This window comes from Phacochoerus africanus, chromosome 7 (assembly GCF_016906955.1).
Source record: "Phacochoerus africanus isolate WHEZ1 chromosome 7, ROS_Pafr_v1, whole genome shotgun sequence".
In the NCBI taxonomy this organism is placed as follows: domain Eukaryota; kingdom Metazoa; phylum Chordata; class Mammalia; order Artiodactyla; family Suidae; genus Phacochoerus; species Phacochoerus africanus.
This window is the reverse complement of record NC_062550.1, coordinates 9,061,149-9,079,867: the sequence shown is the minus strand read 5'-3', so window position 1 is coordinate 9,079,867 and position 18,719 is coordinate 9,061,149. Positions and strand designations below refer to the sequence as shown.

The following is an 18,719-nucleotide window of genomic DNA, read 5'->3' as shown; positions in this document are numbered from 1 at the left end:
TGTTCTCCTCTGTTATAGCTCTAACCCCCAGGGTAACAGAATTTGAAGGGGAGGCATCTGGGATTTTTACCAGAAAGATGTTGCCGGAATCCAAGTTCCTATTCATGGAGCCGAAGAATGAACTTCACGAACCTACAGGGCAGTAAGCAGGCAAAAGTCTTTATTACAAGAAAGCAAATAGCTCCCAGCACAGACACTGGGAAGGGGAGGAAGAGTCCCCCTTTCTTTCATTCTATGGAGGTTTTTATTTCTTAAGGATGGGGGTAGGTACCAACGTGGGGGCCAGATATCAGCTCTTTTACCCCTTGGCCTTGCCCAGTTTACCTACATCAGTCCTTTGTCCAATAGGGATCTTAGAGGTGCACTTGCCATGTAAGTGTTGTGGTTGCTTTTGCTCTTCTTTCCCCTAGACTCGGAGTCACCACTCATTACACTCTTTTGCTGACCGTCAAAGGTATAGGTCAGGGGTTACTTCCCATCTTGATGTAGAGCAAACTTTCAAGAGTTAATCTTCCAACAAGCAAGGCCCGTTTGTCTTGCTGAGTTTTTACAAATCTTAAACCATGGCCATCCATCAGGGAATATATCGAAGCCCGTGTTCCTACACGAACGACCTGAATTATTATTCGGCCTCAGAGGGTCAGGTTTAGATGAGGTCATGAGGCTGAGACCCTCCGCCCTCCATGGGGGAAGAGTGTCCTTGTAAAGAGAACCTTCTGGCAAGCACACCCTCTCTGCCCCAGGAAGGCTGTGGGGACTCTTGCAGAGGACCAAGCACAGAAGTAAGAATGCAAAGCACATCTGTCCCCTTACTTCCGGCTGTGCCAGGAGAAAGTGAGGAGTCCTGACCCCGGGGTCCACGCTTTCTCATCACCTCCATTCATTCAACAGGCAGATACAGAGCAAAGAATTGGGTGCAGATTTGGGCTGGGCGCAGGAGGTGGGGGTGCTGAGAGGGTTCTGTCCTGCCCCACTGCCAGTGGGAGCCAGCCTCTGTCCCCCGATCTTTGCAGCCAGGGGCTGTCCATCCCCCCCTCTTCCTCTGGCATCTTTACTTTCTCTTTCCCTTTGTGTAACATTGGGTCCTGCTGCTCGGAGGGGCCCCGGCTGCATCAGAGGCTGAGCTCTGCCAAGAGGGAGGGCCCAAGAGAAGGTGGGTCTGAGCCTGAGGAAGCAAACCACCCTGGGGCCCTCCCACCCCTGGTGCCAAAGCAGGAAGGAGGTGGGGCCTCCGCTGAGCCGGCCTGGGAGGTCACTCTCAGATAAGGGGCTCTTCCTACACTGGAGCCCTGGGGGAGGAAATGGATCCTCAGCGCCTGAGACAATGGCCAGGGCCGGGACCAGCCGGCCGAGGAGGCTACGGCCAGAGGCCCGGGATCAGGTACCGCCACCCGCCCACGCTGTCCCACGAGGCCCCCCTCTCTGCAGCCCTTTCTAGGGCTGTGCCTCTGTCCTCGGCCTCCTCATCCCCAGAGCCCCGGCAGTCCCAGCCTCTTTCCGTTCCCTCTCTGGGCTCCTTCTCTGCAGGGCCCACTCCCCTCTGGGGTCTTTGCCCTCTTCTGGGGGGGGAGGGTGCCCCCGCTCTGGCTTCCAAACTGGCCCCTCCTACACCTCCAGCCAGCCCCGAGGGTCCTCCCGCCCTGCCCTCGGTCCGAAAGTCTGTCTGTCGGGCTGGATGGTCCCCTCCCTGCCTCTGGGGGTCTGCACCCCCTATTGGTCGGAAATATCTGTGCTGTCTTAATGCTTAGAATTTGGCTAAGGGAGGATGGAAGCCGTGGGTGAATTTTGTTCAAAGTACTTTGATGGATCTTCTGTAGCATTTAAACAGTGAGACTAGTTCTCTGAGGCAAGAAGATAAATCATGTCTTCCAAGAATATCTCCACAGTGAGCAGCAAAATAAATGCCGACTCTTCACAAATCTGGCCCAACCTAGGTGACCACGCTTCGGGTTTATAACCAAACCACGAATGGGGAACTTGGAGGAAAGATGGGGAGAAACCCCTCTGTTTTAAAATTAAGTAGGAGGGAGTTCCCATTGCGACTCAGCGGGTTGTGAACCCAACTAGTATCCATGAAGATGCAGGTTTGATCCCTGGCCTCACTCAGTGGGTTAAGGATCTGGCATCACCGTGAGCTGTGGTGTGGGTTGCAGATGTGGCTCAGAGCCCATGTTGCTGTGGCTGTGGTGTAGGCCGGCAGCTATAGCTCCGATTTGACCCCTAGCCTGGGAACCTCCATGTATCACAGGTGCAACCCTAAAAAGAAAAGAAAAAAAAAAATTGAGAAAGAAAACCACCTCCAAGGCTGTCCACAGCTGCAAGGTCACATCATGGAAAAGCTGGAAATGGCCTTGCCTTGTCAGGGGACCCAGGTCCATCATTTACTGCTCTGCAAGAAGGGCAGGCTCCTTGCCTCTCTGTGTCACAGTTTCCTCCTCTATAAAGTGGGCATGGATCCCGCAGGATTTGGGGAGGAGGAGATAGTTCAGATACAAACACTTGGGACACTAGCCGGAGCCTGTGAATGTAGGTGTTAAGCTGACATTAAAAACAAAACAAAACAAAACAAAACAAAAACAAACAAACAAAAAAAAACAAAAAAAACCCAAGGAGTTCCCACTGTAGCACAAGGGAATTGACAGTGTCTTGGGAGCGCTGGGACGCAGGTTCAATCCCCAGTTACCTGGCACACTGGGTTAAGGATCCAGCATTGCCATGATGGTGACTTAGGTTGCAACTATGGCTGTGATCTGATCTCTGGCCTGGGACTCCATATGCTGCAGGGTGGCCAAAAAAGAGAAATAAATAACTAAATAAATAATTTTTAAAAATATGCACAAGTAAAAAAAAAAGCAAACAAAACAAACAAACAAAAACTAAAAAAAGGAGTTCCCGTTGTGGCACAGTGGAAGCAAATCCAACTAGGAACCATGAGTTTGCGGGTTCGATCTCTGGCCTCGCTCAGGGAGGTTAAGGATCCGGCATTGCCATGAGCTGTGGTGTAGGTTGCAGACGCATCTCAGATCTGGCATTGTTGTGGCTCTGACATAGGCTGGGTGGCTGCAGCTCTGATTAGACCCCTAGCCTGGGAACCTCCATATGCCACAGGTGTGGCCCTAGAAATGGCAAAAGACAAAAACAAAACAAATATGCACAAGCGAAAAGTCAGAAGTGAATGGAACTGCAATATTGAAGGCTCTTGTGATTTTGGAGTGGAGAGGTTTTATTACTCTTAGATATTTTTTCCTAGTGGGTTGGGGGGATGGGTAGGCAGGCAAACTGGAGTGGAGGTGGGAGGGCTCTGGGAAGGAGCAGTCTGGGCCCCTGTGGGAGAAGTCACCCACCCCGTTGTCCCAGCACCCTCTCTGCTCCCTCTCCCTGCCTGGAAAGTCTTCCAGCAGGGAATTCTCAAGGCCAAAGTGGGGGTTTTGGTCCTGGCGGCTGTGCTCAGAGGGCTCAGCTGGGAGTAACCCCAGGCGACCATCTCTGCTTTTCCCCTTTTCTCTCTTTTGGCCCCAGGAACCCAGAGGAGTGGTTACCTCCCCAAACCTTCTCCTTCCACTTTCGCAACCTGCGCTTTGCCTCTGGGCGGAACCGCTCCTACATCTGCTGCCAGGTGGAAGGAAAGAACTGTTTCTTCCAAGGCATCTTCCAAAACCAGGTACGGGCCCGATGACACCCCTAACGTGGGCGGGAGCTGAATAGAGGCACAGGGAGTTCCCATCATGGTGCAGCGGAAACAAATCCGACTAGGAACCATGAGGTCGTGGGTTCAATCCCTGGCCTCACTCAGTGGGTTGAGGAACCGGCGATCCTGTGAGCTGTGGTGTAGGTTGCAGATGTGGCTCAGATCTGATATTGCTGTGGCTGTGATGTAGGCCCGGCAGCTGTAGCTCCGATTCAGCCCCTAGCCTGGGAACCTCTGTATGCTGAGGGTGCAGCCCTAAAAAGCAAAAAAAAGAAAAAAAGAAAAAAAATTCTTTTTTGTTTTGTTTTGTTTTGGGTGTCTTGGACCTGCAATCTGGGAACACAGATTCAGGTGCAGTCTGAACTGTGTTCTGCCAGAGGGTTTTATTGGCAAATTGCGGAAGTTTTAGGATGCTTGCACTAATTGTTTTCCCAAAGTTATAATTGGGGGATATAATTACAATTGCAATTCATTGGTTTTCAGAGTATATTATGTCAATACTAGGAAAATGCCTTTTCAGTGTGTCCGGTTTTTACCAAGAATGCAGACACAGGAGTTCCTGTCGTTGCTCAGTGGGTTACGAACCTGACTAGGATCCATGAGAATGCGGGTTTGATCCCTGGCCTTGCTCAGTGGGTTAAGGATCTGGTGGTGCTGTGAGCTGTGGTGTAGGCCGGCAGCTGCAGCTCCGATTCCATTCCTAAACAGGGAACTTCCACATGCCACAGGTTTGGCCCTAAAAAGTGAAAAGAAAAAAAAAAAAATAATGTTGATACAGCAGTGATACATTCTGTCCTATGCCCTTGCCCAAAGCAATAGTTCAAATCTAGTTCCTGTTTCCAAGATGGGATGAAATTTTAGCCCCCCCAATGGAAAGAGATGTGGTACATATGTACAACGGAATATTACTCAGCCATAAAAAAGAACAAGATAATGCCATTTGCAGCAACATGGGTAGACCTAGAGATGATCATACTAAGTGACATAAGTCAGAGAAAGACGAATATCACATGATATCTCATATATGGAATCTAATTTTTGAAACGATACAAAAGAACTTATTTACTGGAGTTCCCTGGTGACCTAGTGGTTAAGAATCTGGCATTGTCACTTCTGTGGTTCTGGGCGATCCCTGGCCCCCAAACTTCTGAATGCTGCGGGATTGGCCAAAATCAAAAACGAACTGACAAAAGTAACTTATTTACAAAATAGAAACAGAGTTACAGATTTTGAAATCACACAGAAGCCAAAGGGGAAGGGGAGGGGACGGATAAATTAGAAGTTTGGGGTTAACACATACACACTACTATGTTTACAATAGATACCCAATAGGGACCTACTGTATAGCACAGGGAAATCTACTTAATACCCTGTAGTAACCTATATGGGAAAAGAATCTGAAAAATAATGGATGTGTGTGTGTGTATATATATATATAAAACTGGTGTGCTTGGCTGTACACCTGAAACTACCACAACATTGTCAGGCAACTATACTCCACTAAAACTTAAAAAAAAAATACATCCAGTGCCATCTGGGGGCTCTCAGGGGTGTAGGCATCTTCCCACACATTTGCTTCCTAAGTCCTTGGCCCACAAGGCCCCTCTTTGACCCTCCCGGGACCTGATACCCGATGGCCTTTGGCTTATCCCCCTGGGCCTGTTTAGAGAGTCTGCTGGCAGTGGTTCTCGGATCCTCCTCATCCCTGAGCTTGGCCTCTGGCAGGCTTGGAGGAAAGCGCGTGTTTGGAAAGCAGGGGTCCTTGCCCACCACACCCCTGCCTCCTCTGTGCCCAGGGCCTGTGATCCCACAGGGAAGCACCCACACCCTTTGTCCTGCCTGCCCCCTAGCCATCAGGTCTCCCTGGATGATGTTTCTTCTCACTTTTTCTGCTACCCGGGGTTCAAAAAGTTCAGAGGAACCCATGAAATTAATATTGATAATGTGCGAGACAATACAGTCATCCCTCGGTGTGGGGGACAGAGGTTGGCTCCAGGACCCCTGCAGATACCCAAACTCACAGGTGCTCAAATCCCTTATGTAAAATGGCAGCTTATTTGCATATAACCTACGCACTTCCTCCCACATCCTTTAGCTCATCTCTAGCTAACTTATAATACCTAATATGGGAGTTCCTGTCATGGCTCAGCAGTAACAAACCCGCCTAGTATTCATGAGGAGGCAAGTTCCATCCCTGGCCTCGCTCAGTCGGTGAAGGATCCAGCGTTGCTCTGAGCTGTGGTGTAGGCCGCAGACATGGCTCGGGTCTGGCGTTGCTGTGTGGCTGTGGGGTAGGCCGGCAGCTACAGCTCCAATTTCCTAGCCTGGAGAATTCCATAAGCCACAGGTGCAGCCCTAAAAAAAAAAAAAGGCAAAGCAAAACAACCTAATAAGATGTAAATGCTATGTCCATACTTGTACATTCAATGCCAATGCTATGTCATAGCTGCCAGCTTGGCAAACTCAAGCTCTGCTTTGGGGAACTTTCTGGAATTTTTTTTCCCCGAATAATTTCCACAGGTGGTTGGTTGGATCCACGGATGGAGAACCCTCAGATACGGAGGACTGGCTGTAGAGTTCAGCTGTTATTTCAGTTATAGGCATTTTCTCACCCATAACTAATGTACAGCTTCTTCATGAGATGGTTTCCATTTGTTTTTCTTCATACACTAAGTCACTGAAGGGAGTTGTGTGGTTTCACACTTGTCTCCCATCTCCATTCGGACGAGCCACATCTCAAGGGTCCTGGGGCCTGTGTGGCTGGTGCCACCCCTGAGGGACAGAGCAGCTCGACAGCCCTCCCACGAGACAGCTCCAACAGGCCTGGACCCCAGGGGATGTGGCCGAGAGCAGGCGCTCAGGACACTTGCAAAAGGTGGATGTTGGAATGAATGGATGAGTCGAAGGTGGGAAAGGATGATGACGCAAGAAAAGATGGGAAGGAAGGGAAGGGAAGAAGGGCTACATCATGGACAGTAGGCCTCTCGGCTCCCACCCCTGGGCCCCTCATCCCCAGCCCCTGCGGCCCCCAGCCCGGCCACATGGCCCCCCCGCCTCCAGCCAAGAATGTCCCCTTTCCTCCTTCCTCTCTGCCAGGTCCCTCCCGACCGGCCCTGCCACGCCGAGCTCTGCTTCCTCTCTTGGTTCCAGTCCCGGGGGCTGTCCCCGGACGAGCATTACTACGTCACCTGGTTCATCTCCTGGAGCCCCTGCTGTGAGTGTGCAGCGCAGGTGGCTCAGTTCCTGGAGGAGAACAGGAACGTGAGCCTGAGCCTCTCGGCCGCGCGCCTCTACTACTTCTGGAAGTCAGAGTCCCGGGAGGGGCTGCGCAGACTGAGTGACTTGGGGGCCCGGGTGGGCATCATGTCCTTCCAAGGTGAGTGCAGGGGGGATGGGGGGGGAGCGGTGGAAGGGGGCTAGCAGGCTCCCCCAGGGAGGGTGAGTGGGAGGAGAGCCTGGGAGACGAGGCAGAACTGAGGGCACGCAGCAGGGAGGGGGCGGGAGGGGACCGTGCCCAGGGCACAGGAGGGTCAGCACAGAGAGACTCCCAGGCCCCGGACCTGATGGCTCGCTCCCGTCTTTTTTTTTGTCGCACTTGCAGCATATATATGGAAGTTCCCAGGCTAGGGTTGATCGGAGCTACAGCTGCCAGTGAGCGAGGCCAGGGATCAAACCCACGTCCTCATGGATCCTAGTCAGGTTCATTACCGCTGAGCCACAATGGGAACTCCTCTCTCCCTTGTGTACCTCAGACTTCCAACACTGCTGGAACAACTTCGTGCACAACCTGGGGATGCCCTTCAAGCCGTGGAAAGAACTGCGTAAAAATTATCAACGCTTGGTCACAGAGCTGAAGCAGATTCTCCGGTGAGGCTCCCCCGCCCTCCTCCTCCTCCTCCTCCTCCCCTCTCCTCCCTCCTCAGCCTCCTCCCCTCCCCGGCTCCTAGGCCCCCTGCCCTCAGGCTGCCCCTCTCTCCTTCCTTCCCCCAGCGTATCCCCCTCCTCCCTGGAGGACTACCCCTCTCCCAGCGAGAGACCCCCCTCCGTCCATCTCACGCATGAACCATATCCTGTTACTGAAATGAACGTAAATGGGCAGGAATATGTATCCGGGTGAAAATCATAAGATTTGAGAAACATCCTTCAAGACAGAGTTGACCTATCAGGGCCTTGATGGCAATGGCTGTATTCACTTGCTAGGGCCTCGGCCGCAAAACTCCACAGACGGGGTGGCTTAACAAGAGGCATCTATTTTCTCACTGGTGTGGAGGCTAGACATTCAGGATCTTACATGAGGTACGTGTTGTATCCTCTTGTGGTTTTTTTTTTTTTTTTTCTTTTCATCTTTTTAGGGAGGCACCTGCAACCTATGGAAGTCCCCAGGCCCAGGCAAAGGTTCGAATCGGATCTACAGCTGCTGGCCTACGCCACAGCCACAGCCACACCAGATCCGAGGCTCATCTGAGACCTAACCACAGCTCACGGCAACACCGGATCCTTAACCCACCGAGGGAGGCCAGGGCACGAACCTGCGTCCTCGTGGATGCTAGTTGGATTTGTTACCGCTGAGCCGCAATGGGGAACTCCCTAGACGCCCAAGATCTTGGTGTGCTCACACCAGGCGGTGAGCTCAGGTCTTCCCATCTGTCCTCTTGCCGCTCTCCCCTAGAAGTCCAAGATCAAGGCGTTGGCCGGTTGGGCTTCTCCTGCCATCTCCCTCCTTGGCTCATATACTGCTGCCTTCTCCCTCTGTCCTCAGGAGGTCTTTCCTCGGTACAGGATCCCGGGGAACCCCTGGTGTCCCTCTGTGGGTCCCAGTTTGCTCTTGTCACGAGGACATCAGTCTGATTGGATTAAGGCTCATTCTAAGAGCCTCCTCTTACTGCAGTGACCTCTTTAAAGGCACTACCTCAAATACAGTCCTGAGGAACTAAACTAAACGTTGGGACTTCAGCATATGGATTTGGGGGGACACAGTTCAGCTCATATAATGACCACAGGCCTCTTTGAGCTGAGCTGGCGCCACGAGAGCAGGATCCTTGTTCTGGGTGGTCTCTCTTCAGGTTATGCCCCCCCCTTGACCCAGGCTCATCTGCTTCCACTCCAGACCTTGCTGCCCCTAGGGCCCCACCCCCACCCCACCCTCCCTCTGTCGTCATCGTACCCCATCCTCACCCGGCTCATCCCTCGTGCCATTCCCAAATTGCTGCCAGAGATGAAGCTCTGGGGATGGTGATGGAGAGTGAGCAAGGAAAAATATATATAATGGTTAAGTTCACGTTTAAAGAAGTTTTTAGGAAAAAAGTAGGATTGAGATTATCGGAGCTTGTTTCCACCTGCCCCGCACTTTACCCCCTTTTGTGCCACCCTGTGGCATGTGGATTTTCCCCGCCAGGGATCAGATCCGAGTTGCCGCTGTGACCTAGCCCTAGATCCTTAACCCGCTGTGCTGGGCTCGGGGACTGAACCTGCGTCCCAGCGCTGCAGAGACGCCGCAAATCCCATTGCACCACAGCAGGAACTCCTACTGGAGCTTGTTCAAAAAGCAGAGTAAAAAGCAGAAGGGCAGCCAAGTGTCAGGTCAGAGACCACAGCTCAGTTGCTCAAGGTAGATTAGGAAGCGGGCGTCTGGCCCATTGACCACAGAGCTGACTGCCACGTGAATGCAGGAGGAGGAACTCAGTGGAGGTTCCAGAAAGGGTGGTGGGGTCTGTGGCAGGGACGGTGACGCGGCGCAGAGGGAGCTGGATGAGTCGGGATTCTGGGCAGGCCAGACACAGAGGAAGGAAGGGCAAGTGGGAAGCTGTTTGGTTTGGATCCATCCATCGAGGCGTCATGCGGAAAAGGTCTGGGTGTGAACTGTCGGTGACAGCAGACATCGGTCCCTCACTGTCCCTTCCTGTTGGCCCTGCTGCCTGAGGGGCTTGGACAGAATCTGGAGGGGTCTCTGGCTGCTTTGGCTCGTCTGCCTTGACGCTCTCTTGGTTGCTGTTTCTTTCAAGGAGGGGGGCACAGAGGGCCATGGTTCTGGATGACATTTCCTGATGGTCTCGGTCATCAGAAAAGGGCACGTGGCCAGTTCGAAATGTCTCGCCTGGAGCACACCTCCGTCTCCGCCCATCTCCGGTGGCTCTCGGGGATTCTCCAGACGGGGGAGGGGGGGAATCTCAAGTCATTAGGGAAAGGCCAGCAAAGGGTTTGAGCCTTCTAGCCCATCCTTCCTGCTTCCCAGGCCAGGGGTGACTTAGCTCTCTGAGTTTGACCAACCCCTCAGTGTGCAACTCGGATCACTTTCCCCGGAAGGACCCAGCTCATTCTAGAATCTTCTGCTGTCTGTGGCCCTGGGCATTAGGACAGATGGAGGTGAAGGGGATACCATTCCTGTGGGTCTTCGAACCTCCTGGGCAAGCTCTCGTTGTCCCTGAGGCCACAGCAGGGCCTGAGGGGCAGAAGAGGGCGTGTGCTGGGTCAGAGGAGCAGTGGAGTGACAAGCTGGGAAAAGCTAATTTAGGAATCACATTTGCATGTGATCTGGACGGGAGGTGGCCGTGCTGCTCTAGGACCTAGGTTTCAGTTTTCCCAAGAGCTCTGGGTGTTCATCTGGAGGTCTTGGTGGCCACGTGACAAAGTAACCAGACAGCTTTAAGGCTGCATGCTTCAAGTCCAGGTCCTCTGTCCCCGGCCCGGGAGGGCCTCTGGGGGCAGCGAGACCCCTTCTCTCATCTCCCCTGCCCCCCACTCCTTTTCATGGAACAGTGAGGAAGCAGGAGGAAGGAACCTGGTCAGGCTGCCGGGACAGCCTTTCAGTTCTGCCATTTATTTGCCATGTGACCTCAAGAAAGTGTCTTAGCCTCTCTGTGCTGTGACCTCATGGAAAGTGTCAGGATAATGAGTCTCCCTGCTTGATGCTAACGGGGGGCTGGGGTAGCAGATGGTGCACTGGATCTGCTCAACGCAGGGCTGGCGATGAAATCCAGAGCACTGACCCCCAGCCCTCACTTTCTGTCCTGCCCAGAGTCTTGTCAGGATACTGAATGACAATGCAGGGGTGGGGCGGAGAGGGCTCCAACTTGCACCCCCCTCTCCCACCTCAGCCTGCCGCCCCGCCCCCCCGCCCCTGCCACCGCCAGCAGGAGCCAGCCTCTGTCCCGCACTTTGCAGCCAGGGTCTGTCCATCCCCAGACTTCCTCTGGCATCTTTACTTTCTCTTTCCCTTTGCAGTAACTTTCGGTCCTGCAGCTGCATCAGAGGCTGAGCTCTGCCAAGAGGGAGGGCCCAAGAGAAGGTGGGTCTGAGCCTGAGGAAGCAAACCCCCCTCCCCCCAGGGCCCTCCCACCCCTGGTGCCAAAGCAGGAAGGAGGTGGGGCCTCCGCTGAGACGGCCTGGGAGGTCGCTCACAGATAACGGGCTGTCCTAAAGCAGGGCCTCTGGGAGGGAAAAGAAGGCAGGGCACCCATGACCAAAGGCTGGGCTGGGACAAGCCTTGGGGGGCAAGGAGTCTGCCTCAGGACTCCCGGAATCTGGTAAGTCAAGAGCCCAGAGGGAGGAGAGCAGGTGGGTCTGAGAGACCAAAAGTCACCCTAGGGCCTCCCGCTGCAGGTGACCAAGGCCGGAAGGGCCTCTACCACTCAGCTGTAGGAGGACAGTGTAGGGGGACACTCTCAGATAAGCGGCTTTCCCAAGGCCAAGGGCAGCCTAGTGAGAGGGAGGGGCAGCCAGAGAGCCCAGTGCCCAGGGCAAGCTGCGACAAGCCTGCAGTGGAGGCTGGAGCCAGGCTGCATGGACCAGGTACTGCTGCTGGTTCTCCTCTTAGCCCGGGGCTCTGCCTCCCGCCTCCCTCTCGCTCTCAGCCCGGCTTCTCTCCCTTCCTGGCTCCTTCTCCGCAAGGCCTTCTCTTGCCTCAGGCCCCCCAGGGCTGCCTCTGTCACAGCCTGTCTCTCTGTGTCCCTGGCCAAATTGAGGCCGATTAATAATTCAGGTTGTTCGTGTAGGAACACGGGCTTCGATATATTCCCTGATGGATGGCCATGTTTTAAGATTTGTAAAAACTCAGCAAGACAAACAGGCCTTGCTTGTTGGAAGATTAACTCTTGAAAATACATTTGCTTTGGAGTTCTCGTCGCGGCTCCGTGGTTGGCGAACCCGACTAGCATCCTTGAGGACACGGGTTCGGTTCCTGGCCTCGCTCAGTGGGTTAAGGATCCAGCGTTGCCGTGAGCTGTGGTATAGATCAAAGATGCATCTCAGATCCCGCGAGGCTGTGGCATAGGCCGGCAGCTACAGTTCTGATTCGACCCCTAGCCTGGAACTACATACGCCGCAGGTGCGGCCTCCAAAAGACAAAAAGACCAAAAAAAAAATTTTTTTTTAATAAAATAAATTTTTTAAAAAAGAAAGTACATTTGCTTTACGTCAGAGTGGGAATTAATCCCTGACCTATCCATTTGACGGTTACCCAAAGAATGTAAAGAGCGGTGACTCTAAGTCCAGGGGAGAGAAGAGCAAGAGGATCATAAAATTCGGGGAGCATCCCCACCTCTAAAATCCTATTGGACAAGGCCCGATATAGGTAAACTGGGCAAGGCCGCTGGGAAAAAGAACTGACATCTGGACCCCACGTGGGTACCTGCCCTCGTCCTTAAGAAATAAAAACCTCCTTAAAACAATAGAGAGGGAGACTCTTCCCTCCCAGGATCTGTGCTGGGAGCGATTTGCTTTTGCTTCCTTGCTGCCTGTGTTCACGAAGGTCATTCTTTGGCTCCGTGAACAAGAACCCGGATTCTGGTAACATCTTTCCGGTAACAATATCCCAGAGGCACGGCCACCAGGTCTTCCTAAAAGCTCTTGGTGCACCTTCCATCCTAGACTTTAGGCTTAAGGATAACTGAAGCAGTTTTTGGAGTCAGTTATAAAAGCACTTTTTTTTATTTTTTTTTATTAAGGCTGCACCTGTGGCACGTGGATGTTCCCAGGCTAGGGGTCGAATCAGAGCTGCAGCTGCCAGCTTATGCCACAGACACAGCCATGCGGGATCCAAGCCGCATCTGCGGCCTACAAGCTCGGCTTGTGGCACGCTGGTTCCCTAACCCACTGAGCGAGACCAGGGATCGAACCCGCATCCTCATGGACACTATGCCAGGTTCTTAACCTGTTGAGCCACAATGGGAACTCCTATAAAGCATTTTGAAAAATTTTATTTTAAAGGCACATTCTGCAAAAAAGATTCTCATTTCTACTCTCTGTGGAGGGAAAACTGCCCAGGACAAGAAGAATACGCATTTCCCATGAGGACACTACCAATTCTGAAAAATTAACTTCTTAGAGTTCTTTCTACTATACCTACAATTTTAGCTATTCAAGGTCAGGGTTCAACATTTGTGCTATGAAGATAAGTCCTCTTGTCTAAAATTTGGAATATTTCTTGAGCGTCTGGGTTTTTCCAGGACTGGGGGAGTTTCCCAGAGCATGGGAACTTCAGGGCTAAAATCAGGAAAATTCTAGGCAAATGGGGCAGTGATCATCTTATTTGTGCTGTGAATGGGATTTCCCTTCTAATCCTCACCATGAGGGTGGCCAGTGGCCCTAACGGGGAGTGTGAACTTCAGGCAAGGTCACTGGCGGTTAATCAAAGGCCACAGTCCAGAGACGGTCTCCTTAGAGATCATTTTCCAAATCCATCTAAAGTTTTACTAATTAACGGAGTTCCCATTGCGGCACAGTGGCAATGAATCCGACTAGTATCCATGAGGATGCAGGTTCCATCCCTGGCCTTGCTGAGTGGGTTAAGGATCCGGCGTTGCCGTGAGCTGTGATATAGGTCGAAGCCGTAGCTTGCTTCCTGAGTTGCTCTGGCTGCGGTGTAGGCCGGTAGCTGCAGCTCCAATCAGACCCCTAGCCTGGGAACTTCCATATGCCACGAGTGCGGCCTTAAAAAGCAAAGAGAAATAAAGTTTTACTAATTAACACAAGGGATGTCAGAGAGAGGTTTCCACTGATGAAACAAGGGGCTTTGTCAATGAGAACAACAGGTACCGGAAAGGGTTTTCAGTCAGTGGAACTGGTGGTGTTTCAGTGAGTTGGCTGGAAGTGAGTATGGCGAGGGTTTTCTGGCCTTGCAGGACCGAGGGTGTTGCTCCCCATGGTCTGGGCCCTGCGGGCACCCTTCGCTTGATTCCTTTATTCAGATGCAAGTTCCGAGGCGCAGAGGTCACCCGAGCCTGACTGCCTTGTCAGCCAAGCCACATTACCTTGGATGGAGTGTCCAGAAGGACAACTCGCTGGGGCCATCAAGCCTCCTACGCTGTTCAGACTGGCAGTGGCTTGGTCATGAGTGTCCATGTGTCTTTGGTCCGGCCACAGGGTGCCTTCACGCCCCGCCCTGATGCCTGGCAGGAGCCTCCTCGTTAAGGCCACCTACTTCTGTCGGCACAGAGCCAACAGCATTCATCAGAAAGACCCTGGTAGCTCTGGATTCTCACATGAGCTGGGCCACTTGCAATATAATTTTTTTTTTGTCTTTTTAGAGCCACACCCTTGGCATTTGGGGATTCCCAGGCAAGGGGTCAAATTGGAGCTATAGCTGCCGGCCTACACCACAGCCATAGCAACGCCAGATCCGAGCCGCATCTATGACCTACACCATAGCTCATGGCAATGCCGGAGCCTTAACCCACTGATCAAGGCCAGGGATTGAACCTGTGGCCTCATGCATACTAGTCAGATTCATTTCTTTTGAGCCATGATGGGAACTCTGCAATATAATATTAAATAGAAAAAAACCCAAGATCCAAAATGGAATACTCTATGGAGTACAATCACAGTTACTGGGAGAAAGAGCTATGTGGGCCATCAGCCCAAAGCCTCTGTCACAACGCTTCCTTGGTGACAACAGATTTTCCTGTTCATGTGCCTCTGTGCTCTTTGTACAGACAGAATTTTGATACACACAGCTCAGCAAAGAGCACAGTCTCACAGGGGGCATCAGCTTCCATTCCCCCTCGCTCCCTGGAAGACAAGGGTTCTGACATTAGCCATGGGGTTCAGGTGCTTGTGGGTCCTGAATGGAGGAGTCTGGGGCTCAGGTCGAAAATATGAGAACTGAGGAGTTCCCTAGTGGGGCAGTGGGTTAAGGATCTGGTGTCGCACGGCTGTGGCATGGGTTTGATCTTTGGCCTGGGAACATCTGCATGCCGTAGGCGCAGCCAAAAAAAAAGATGTGTCATATTTAGTTCTCAGGGCAGGGGCCCCCCACCCAACCCAGGCATCCTGCCTACAGTGGCCTGAGTGTGGGCTGTGGGCAGAGGAGGCTCTGCCAGGCTGGAGGTGGGAGGTGGGAGAGATCACTCTCCCTGCCCCCACCCTCCTGGCCAACAAAGAAGGATGAGACCCTCCCTTACCTCCCCTTAGGGGCCCAGGTGAACCCAAAGAACTGGGCTCTGTGGCGGAGAGCCTGGGGTGACGCCAGAAAACACTCTCCGCAGCTTTGCTTTTCTCCTTCCTGTTGCACAGAAACACAATGAATCTACTAAAAGAAAATATATTCATACAACAGTTTGGCAACCAGCCCCGGGTCTCGGCGCCCTACTATCCGAGGAAGACCTACTTGTGCTACCAAGTGAAGGGGCCCGATGACTCCATACTTGACAAAGGCTGCTTCCAAAACAAGGTGCCAAATGGGTCCTCTGGGCACAGGGCAGGCAGGGGCTCACCTCATCCCTGCAGGGAAAATCCTGAGGCTGAGTGGGGTCCACGTGAGCCCAGCATCCCTGGAAGTCTCTGCATTCTTTCCCATCCCAGGCCACCGCAGGAGCCCTGCCCTCTAGCAGAGCCGTCCTCCTGCTCCCCTTTGAGAAGCAAATATTCCCTCCTCCTCCAGACTCAGCTCGGCCAGCCCTGCGGGGCTGGGGGGAGCCAGGGGCTCTCCCAAGGACTGAGCCCCTAACCTCACCTCCGAGATCTCCATCCCATTTCGGCCTTTCCACCCATCTTCCTACCTGGCCTATCCCTCCTCCCTCCCTGACATGCTCCTCCGTTCAGCGTCTCCAGACCACCTCCTGGATGTGTCCCAAAGGCAGGTGGCAAAGTAGTCAGGACTACGCCCTGAGCGTGTCTGTTTGACAGCCCCCCTTCTCGGGGCCCTGGGGCCCTGATCCAATTCCCGCCGAACTCCAGGTGCCTGGGGAGTGTGGAATTAACGGATGAGTGAGTGAAGGAATAAATAAGGAAGGAAGGAGGTTCTTTTCTTGTCCTGGAAAAGTTCACTTACTGAAAAGTTTACAGGACAGAGCCTTTTTCTTTTCTTTTTTTTTTTTTTTTTAAGGGCTGCACCAGCGGCACATGGAAGTTCCCAGGTTAGGGGTCTAATCAGAGTTGCAGCTGCCGGCCTACGCCACAGCAATGTGGGATCCAAGCCACATCTGTGACCTACACTGCAGCTTGGGGCAGCAAGGAATCCTTAACTCACTGAGTGAGGCCAGGGAGGGACCCCACATCCTCATGGACACTATGTTGGCTTCTTAACCCCCTTAGCCACAAGGGGAACTCTTGGCCTCTGCCTTCTAACCGATTCTTCCTTCTTTCTGTCTGGGACCCTGTTCAGAAAAAGCGACATGCAGAAATTCGTTTTATTGACAAGATCAATTCCTTGAATCTGGACCAGGACCAGTGCTACAGAATCATCTGCTATGTCACCTGGAGCCCTTGCCACACCTGTGCTGAGGAGCTGGTTGATTTCATCAGCAATCGGCACCACCTGAGCCTGCAGCTCTTTGCCTCCCGCCTGTACTTCCACTGGGTCAAGTGTTATCAGAGGGGCCTGCGGCATCTGCAGGCAAACCAGGTCTCCGTGGCTGTCATGAAAGGCCCAGGTAGGAAGAGAGACAGAGCCTCTGGGTAGATGGGTACAGCTCCAAGAGAGAGAGCCACCAAGTAGGGGTGGGGGTGGGGGGCAGGTAGGATGGTGGCCCAGCTGAGACCCAAATTGTGACACCACCGGGCAAGGAGAAATCCCAGGGGAGAGGAAATGGAAAGGAAGGGGGGACCCTGGCCCTTTGGGGTGCATGCTACCTGTTCCCCTGCCCTTGGGGCCTGACTCGGTCTCCCTCTCTCATCTCAGAGTTCAAAGACTGCTGGGAAAAGTTTGTGGACCACCAGGGGAGGAGCTTCCCATCCTGGGAGAAGCTGGAGCAATACAGCGAGAGCATAAGCCGACGGCTCTCGAGGATCCTGCGTGTGAGATGCTGGCGTCTCCTGCCCCCCCCAACCCCTTCCCAGGTTCAGCCCTTCCTTCTGTCTGGCGCTCTTCTTCCTTGCTCTCTTGCCACTGCCCCCCATTCCTTTCTTTTTTCTCACGATACCCTCTTTTGATTCTGTCTCCCAGGGGTTCCCAGTTCCTTCCTTCTCTCCGTTCGGAGGCGCTCATTAGCTGGTGGATCTTGACTCCGTTCTTTGTCTTGTCCCAGCACTTTCAGCATCACTTCTCCTCCTCCTTTTGCTCCTTCACAGTTTCCCGCCAATCAAAGCTTTCTCGTTTCTCTCTCCAACAGTTCGAGAATCAGAATAATTTAGAGGATTCCTTCAGAGATTTGCGACTCGGTTCCCCATCACCTTCATCATCAAGAAGTGACTCGAGATGACAGACAGTTCCTGGGGTATCTCAGCACTGACTCGTAGGAACCAGGAACAAGCTCCACGGGCAGCCTTGACCCTTGCCCAAGTCGAGGGACCTTTCTCTCCTCTTTCATTTTGCTCTTTTCTAAGTGGGTAAATATTTTTATAATTGAAAAAAATAACTTGAATGCCTGTAAAACTTCCATTCTTTCATTGCTTTCTGAAAGGGGAATCAGGTCTTTCCAACATTAAAAAAAAAAATGAGAATAAAGAACTTTTATATTGTAGTACGAAGGGAAATTTTGACTTTAAAGACTTTAATACTATTAAATGTTAGACATACCCTAAAGTGATTGTTGCCGAAATAGGTTAAAACTAACCAAATCTGAGACATTTTGAGCATTCGAGTAAATAGGGATAATAATGGATGATCTTTATTGAATAAAATAGGAAGCCACGAATCCATACTAATGTAAATAAGTACATTGAACGCCTGGCAAGGAATGGGATTGTACATAGTTTCAAGTTACAGGCATGCCTGGCTTAATTGGGCTTCAGCCTGCTTTGCAGATACCGCGTTTTCTACAAACCGAAGTTTGCGGCAACCCCTGGCTTCGAGCAAGTCTATTAGCATCATTTTTTCCAACAGTATTTGCTCCCTTTGCGTCTCTGTGTCGCATCTTGGTGATTTTCTCAATATTTCAATCGTTTTCATTATTATTACATTTGTTATGGTATCACCTGTGATCAGTGATCTTCCGTGTTACTATTTTAGTTCGTTCTTTTGTATTTTTTTTAATGGAGGTAAATACGTTTCTAAAGACATGATGCTATTGCAAACTTAATAGACTATGGTATAGCAGAAACAAAACTTTTCTATGCACTGGGAAACCAAAACATTTGTGTGACTTGCTTTATTCCAGTAGTCACTTTATTTTGATAGCCTGGAACCAAACCAATATGTCCGGTACCTCGTCCAGAAAATAGTTGTTAATTTCAAGGCAAAAGAGTAACTTCATAGTGGAGAAGCCGTGCAGACAACGTCTTATTCAAATAATCAAACTGGACAACCTGAGCAGTAGTACCCCTGATGGGTACCATGACAACACGCCATCGCTCTGTTGATGTTCCTGCTGAAAATGCAGGTTCTGAATCTAATCATGAGTGATGACACGAAACTTATATTTTGAGACAAGAAAAATTAAACATAAAATTCTCTGTGCGTGTGTTTGTTTGGGTCCCCTCCCAATGTGCCGGGTACATCTGCGTTACACATGAACCAGAGCTCTTCAATGATGCAAGTGCCTGCTGGACCATAAAGATCAATTTTTCCCCCGTTCTTCTGATGCTAGCAATGTATCTTCTTAAAGAATGCAGTTCTTAAAAAAAAAAAAAAAAAAGAATACAGTTCTTGGAGTTCCCA

General features: G+C 51.8%; 2 protein-coding genes across 4 annotated transcripts; both read left to right on the top strand.

The window, feature by feature from the left end:
* Positions 1-1,201: 1,201 nt before the first annotated feature.
* Positions 1,202-16,397, top strand: LOC125130650 (DNA dC->dU-editing enzyme APOBEC-3Ca-like). 2 transcript variants are annotated; one of them, XM_047786224.1, is made up of 5 exons: positions 1,202-1,381; positions 3,520-3,661; positions 6,785-7,064; positions 7,441-7,555; positions 16,287-16,397. In XM_047786224.1, exons 1-5 carry the CDS (start codon positions 1,302-1,304, stop codon positions 16,333-16,335), a joined length of 666 nt encoding a protein of 221 aa, XP_047642180.1. In that variant the 5' UTR covers positions 1,202-1,301; the 3' UTR covers positions 16,336-16,397. The 2 variants fall into 2 exon arrangements, with proteins under 2 accessions (XP_047642180.1, XP_047642181.1); XM_047786225.1 differs by lacking the exon at positions 16,287-16,397 and adding an exon at positions 10,910-10,966.
* Positions 10,917-18,518, top strand: APOBEC3H (apolipoprotein B mRNA editing enzyme catalytic subunit 3H). 2 transcript variants are annotated; one of them, XM_047786223.1, is made up of 4 exons: positions 10,917-10,973; positions 15,197-15,353; positions 16,287-16,554; positions 16,803-18,518. In XM_047786223.1, exons 2-4 carry the CDS (start codon positions 15,204-15,206, stop codon positions 17,051-17,053), a joined length of 669 nt encoding a protein of 222 aa, XP_047642179.1. In that variant the 5' UTR covers positions 10,917-10,973; positions 15,197-15,203; the 3' UTR covers positions 17,054-18,518. The 2 variants fall into 2 exon arrangements, with proteins under 2 accessions (XP_047642179.1, XP_047642178.1); XM_047786222.1 differs by lacking the exon at positions 10,917-10,973 and adding an exon at positions 10,990-11,211.
* The last annotated feature ends 201 nt before the right edge of the window (positions 18,519-18,719 follow it).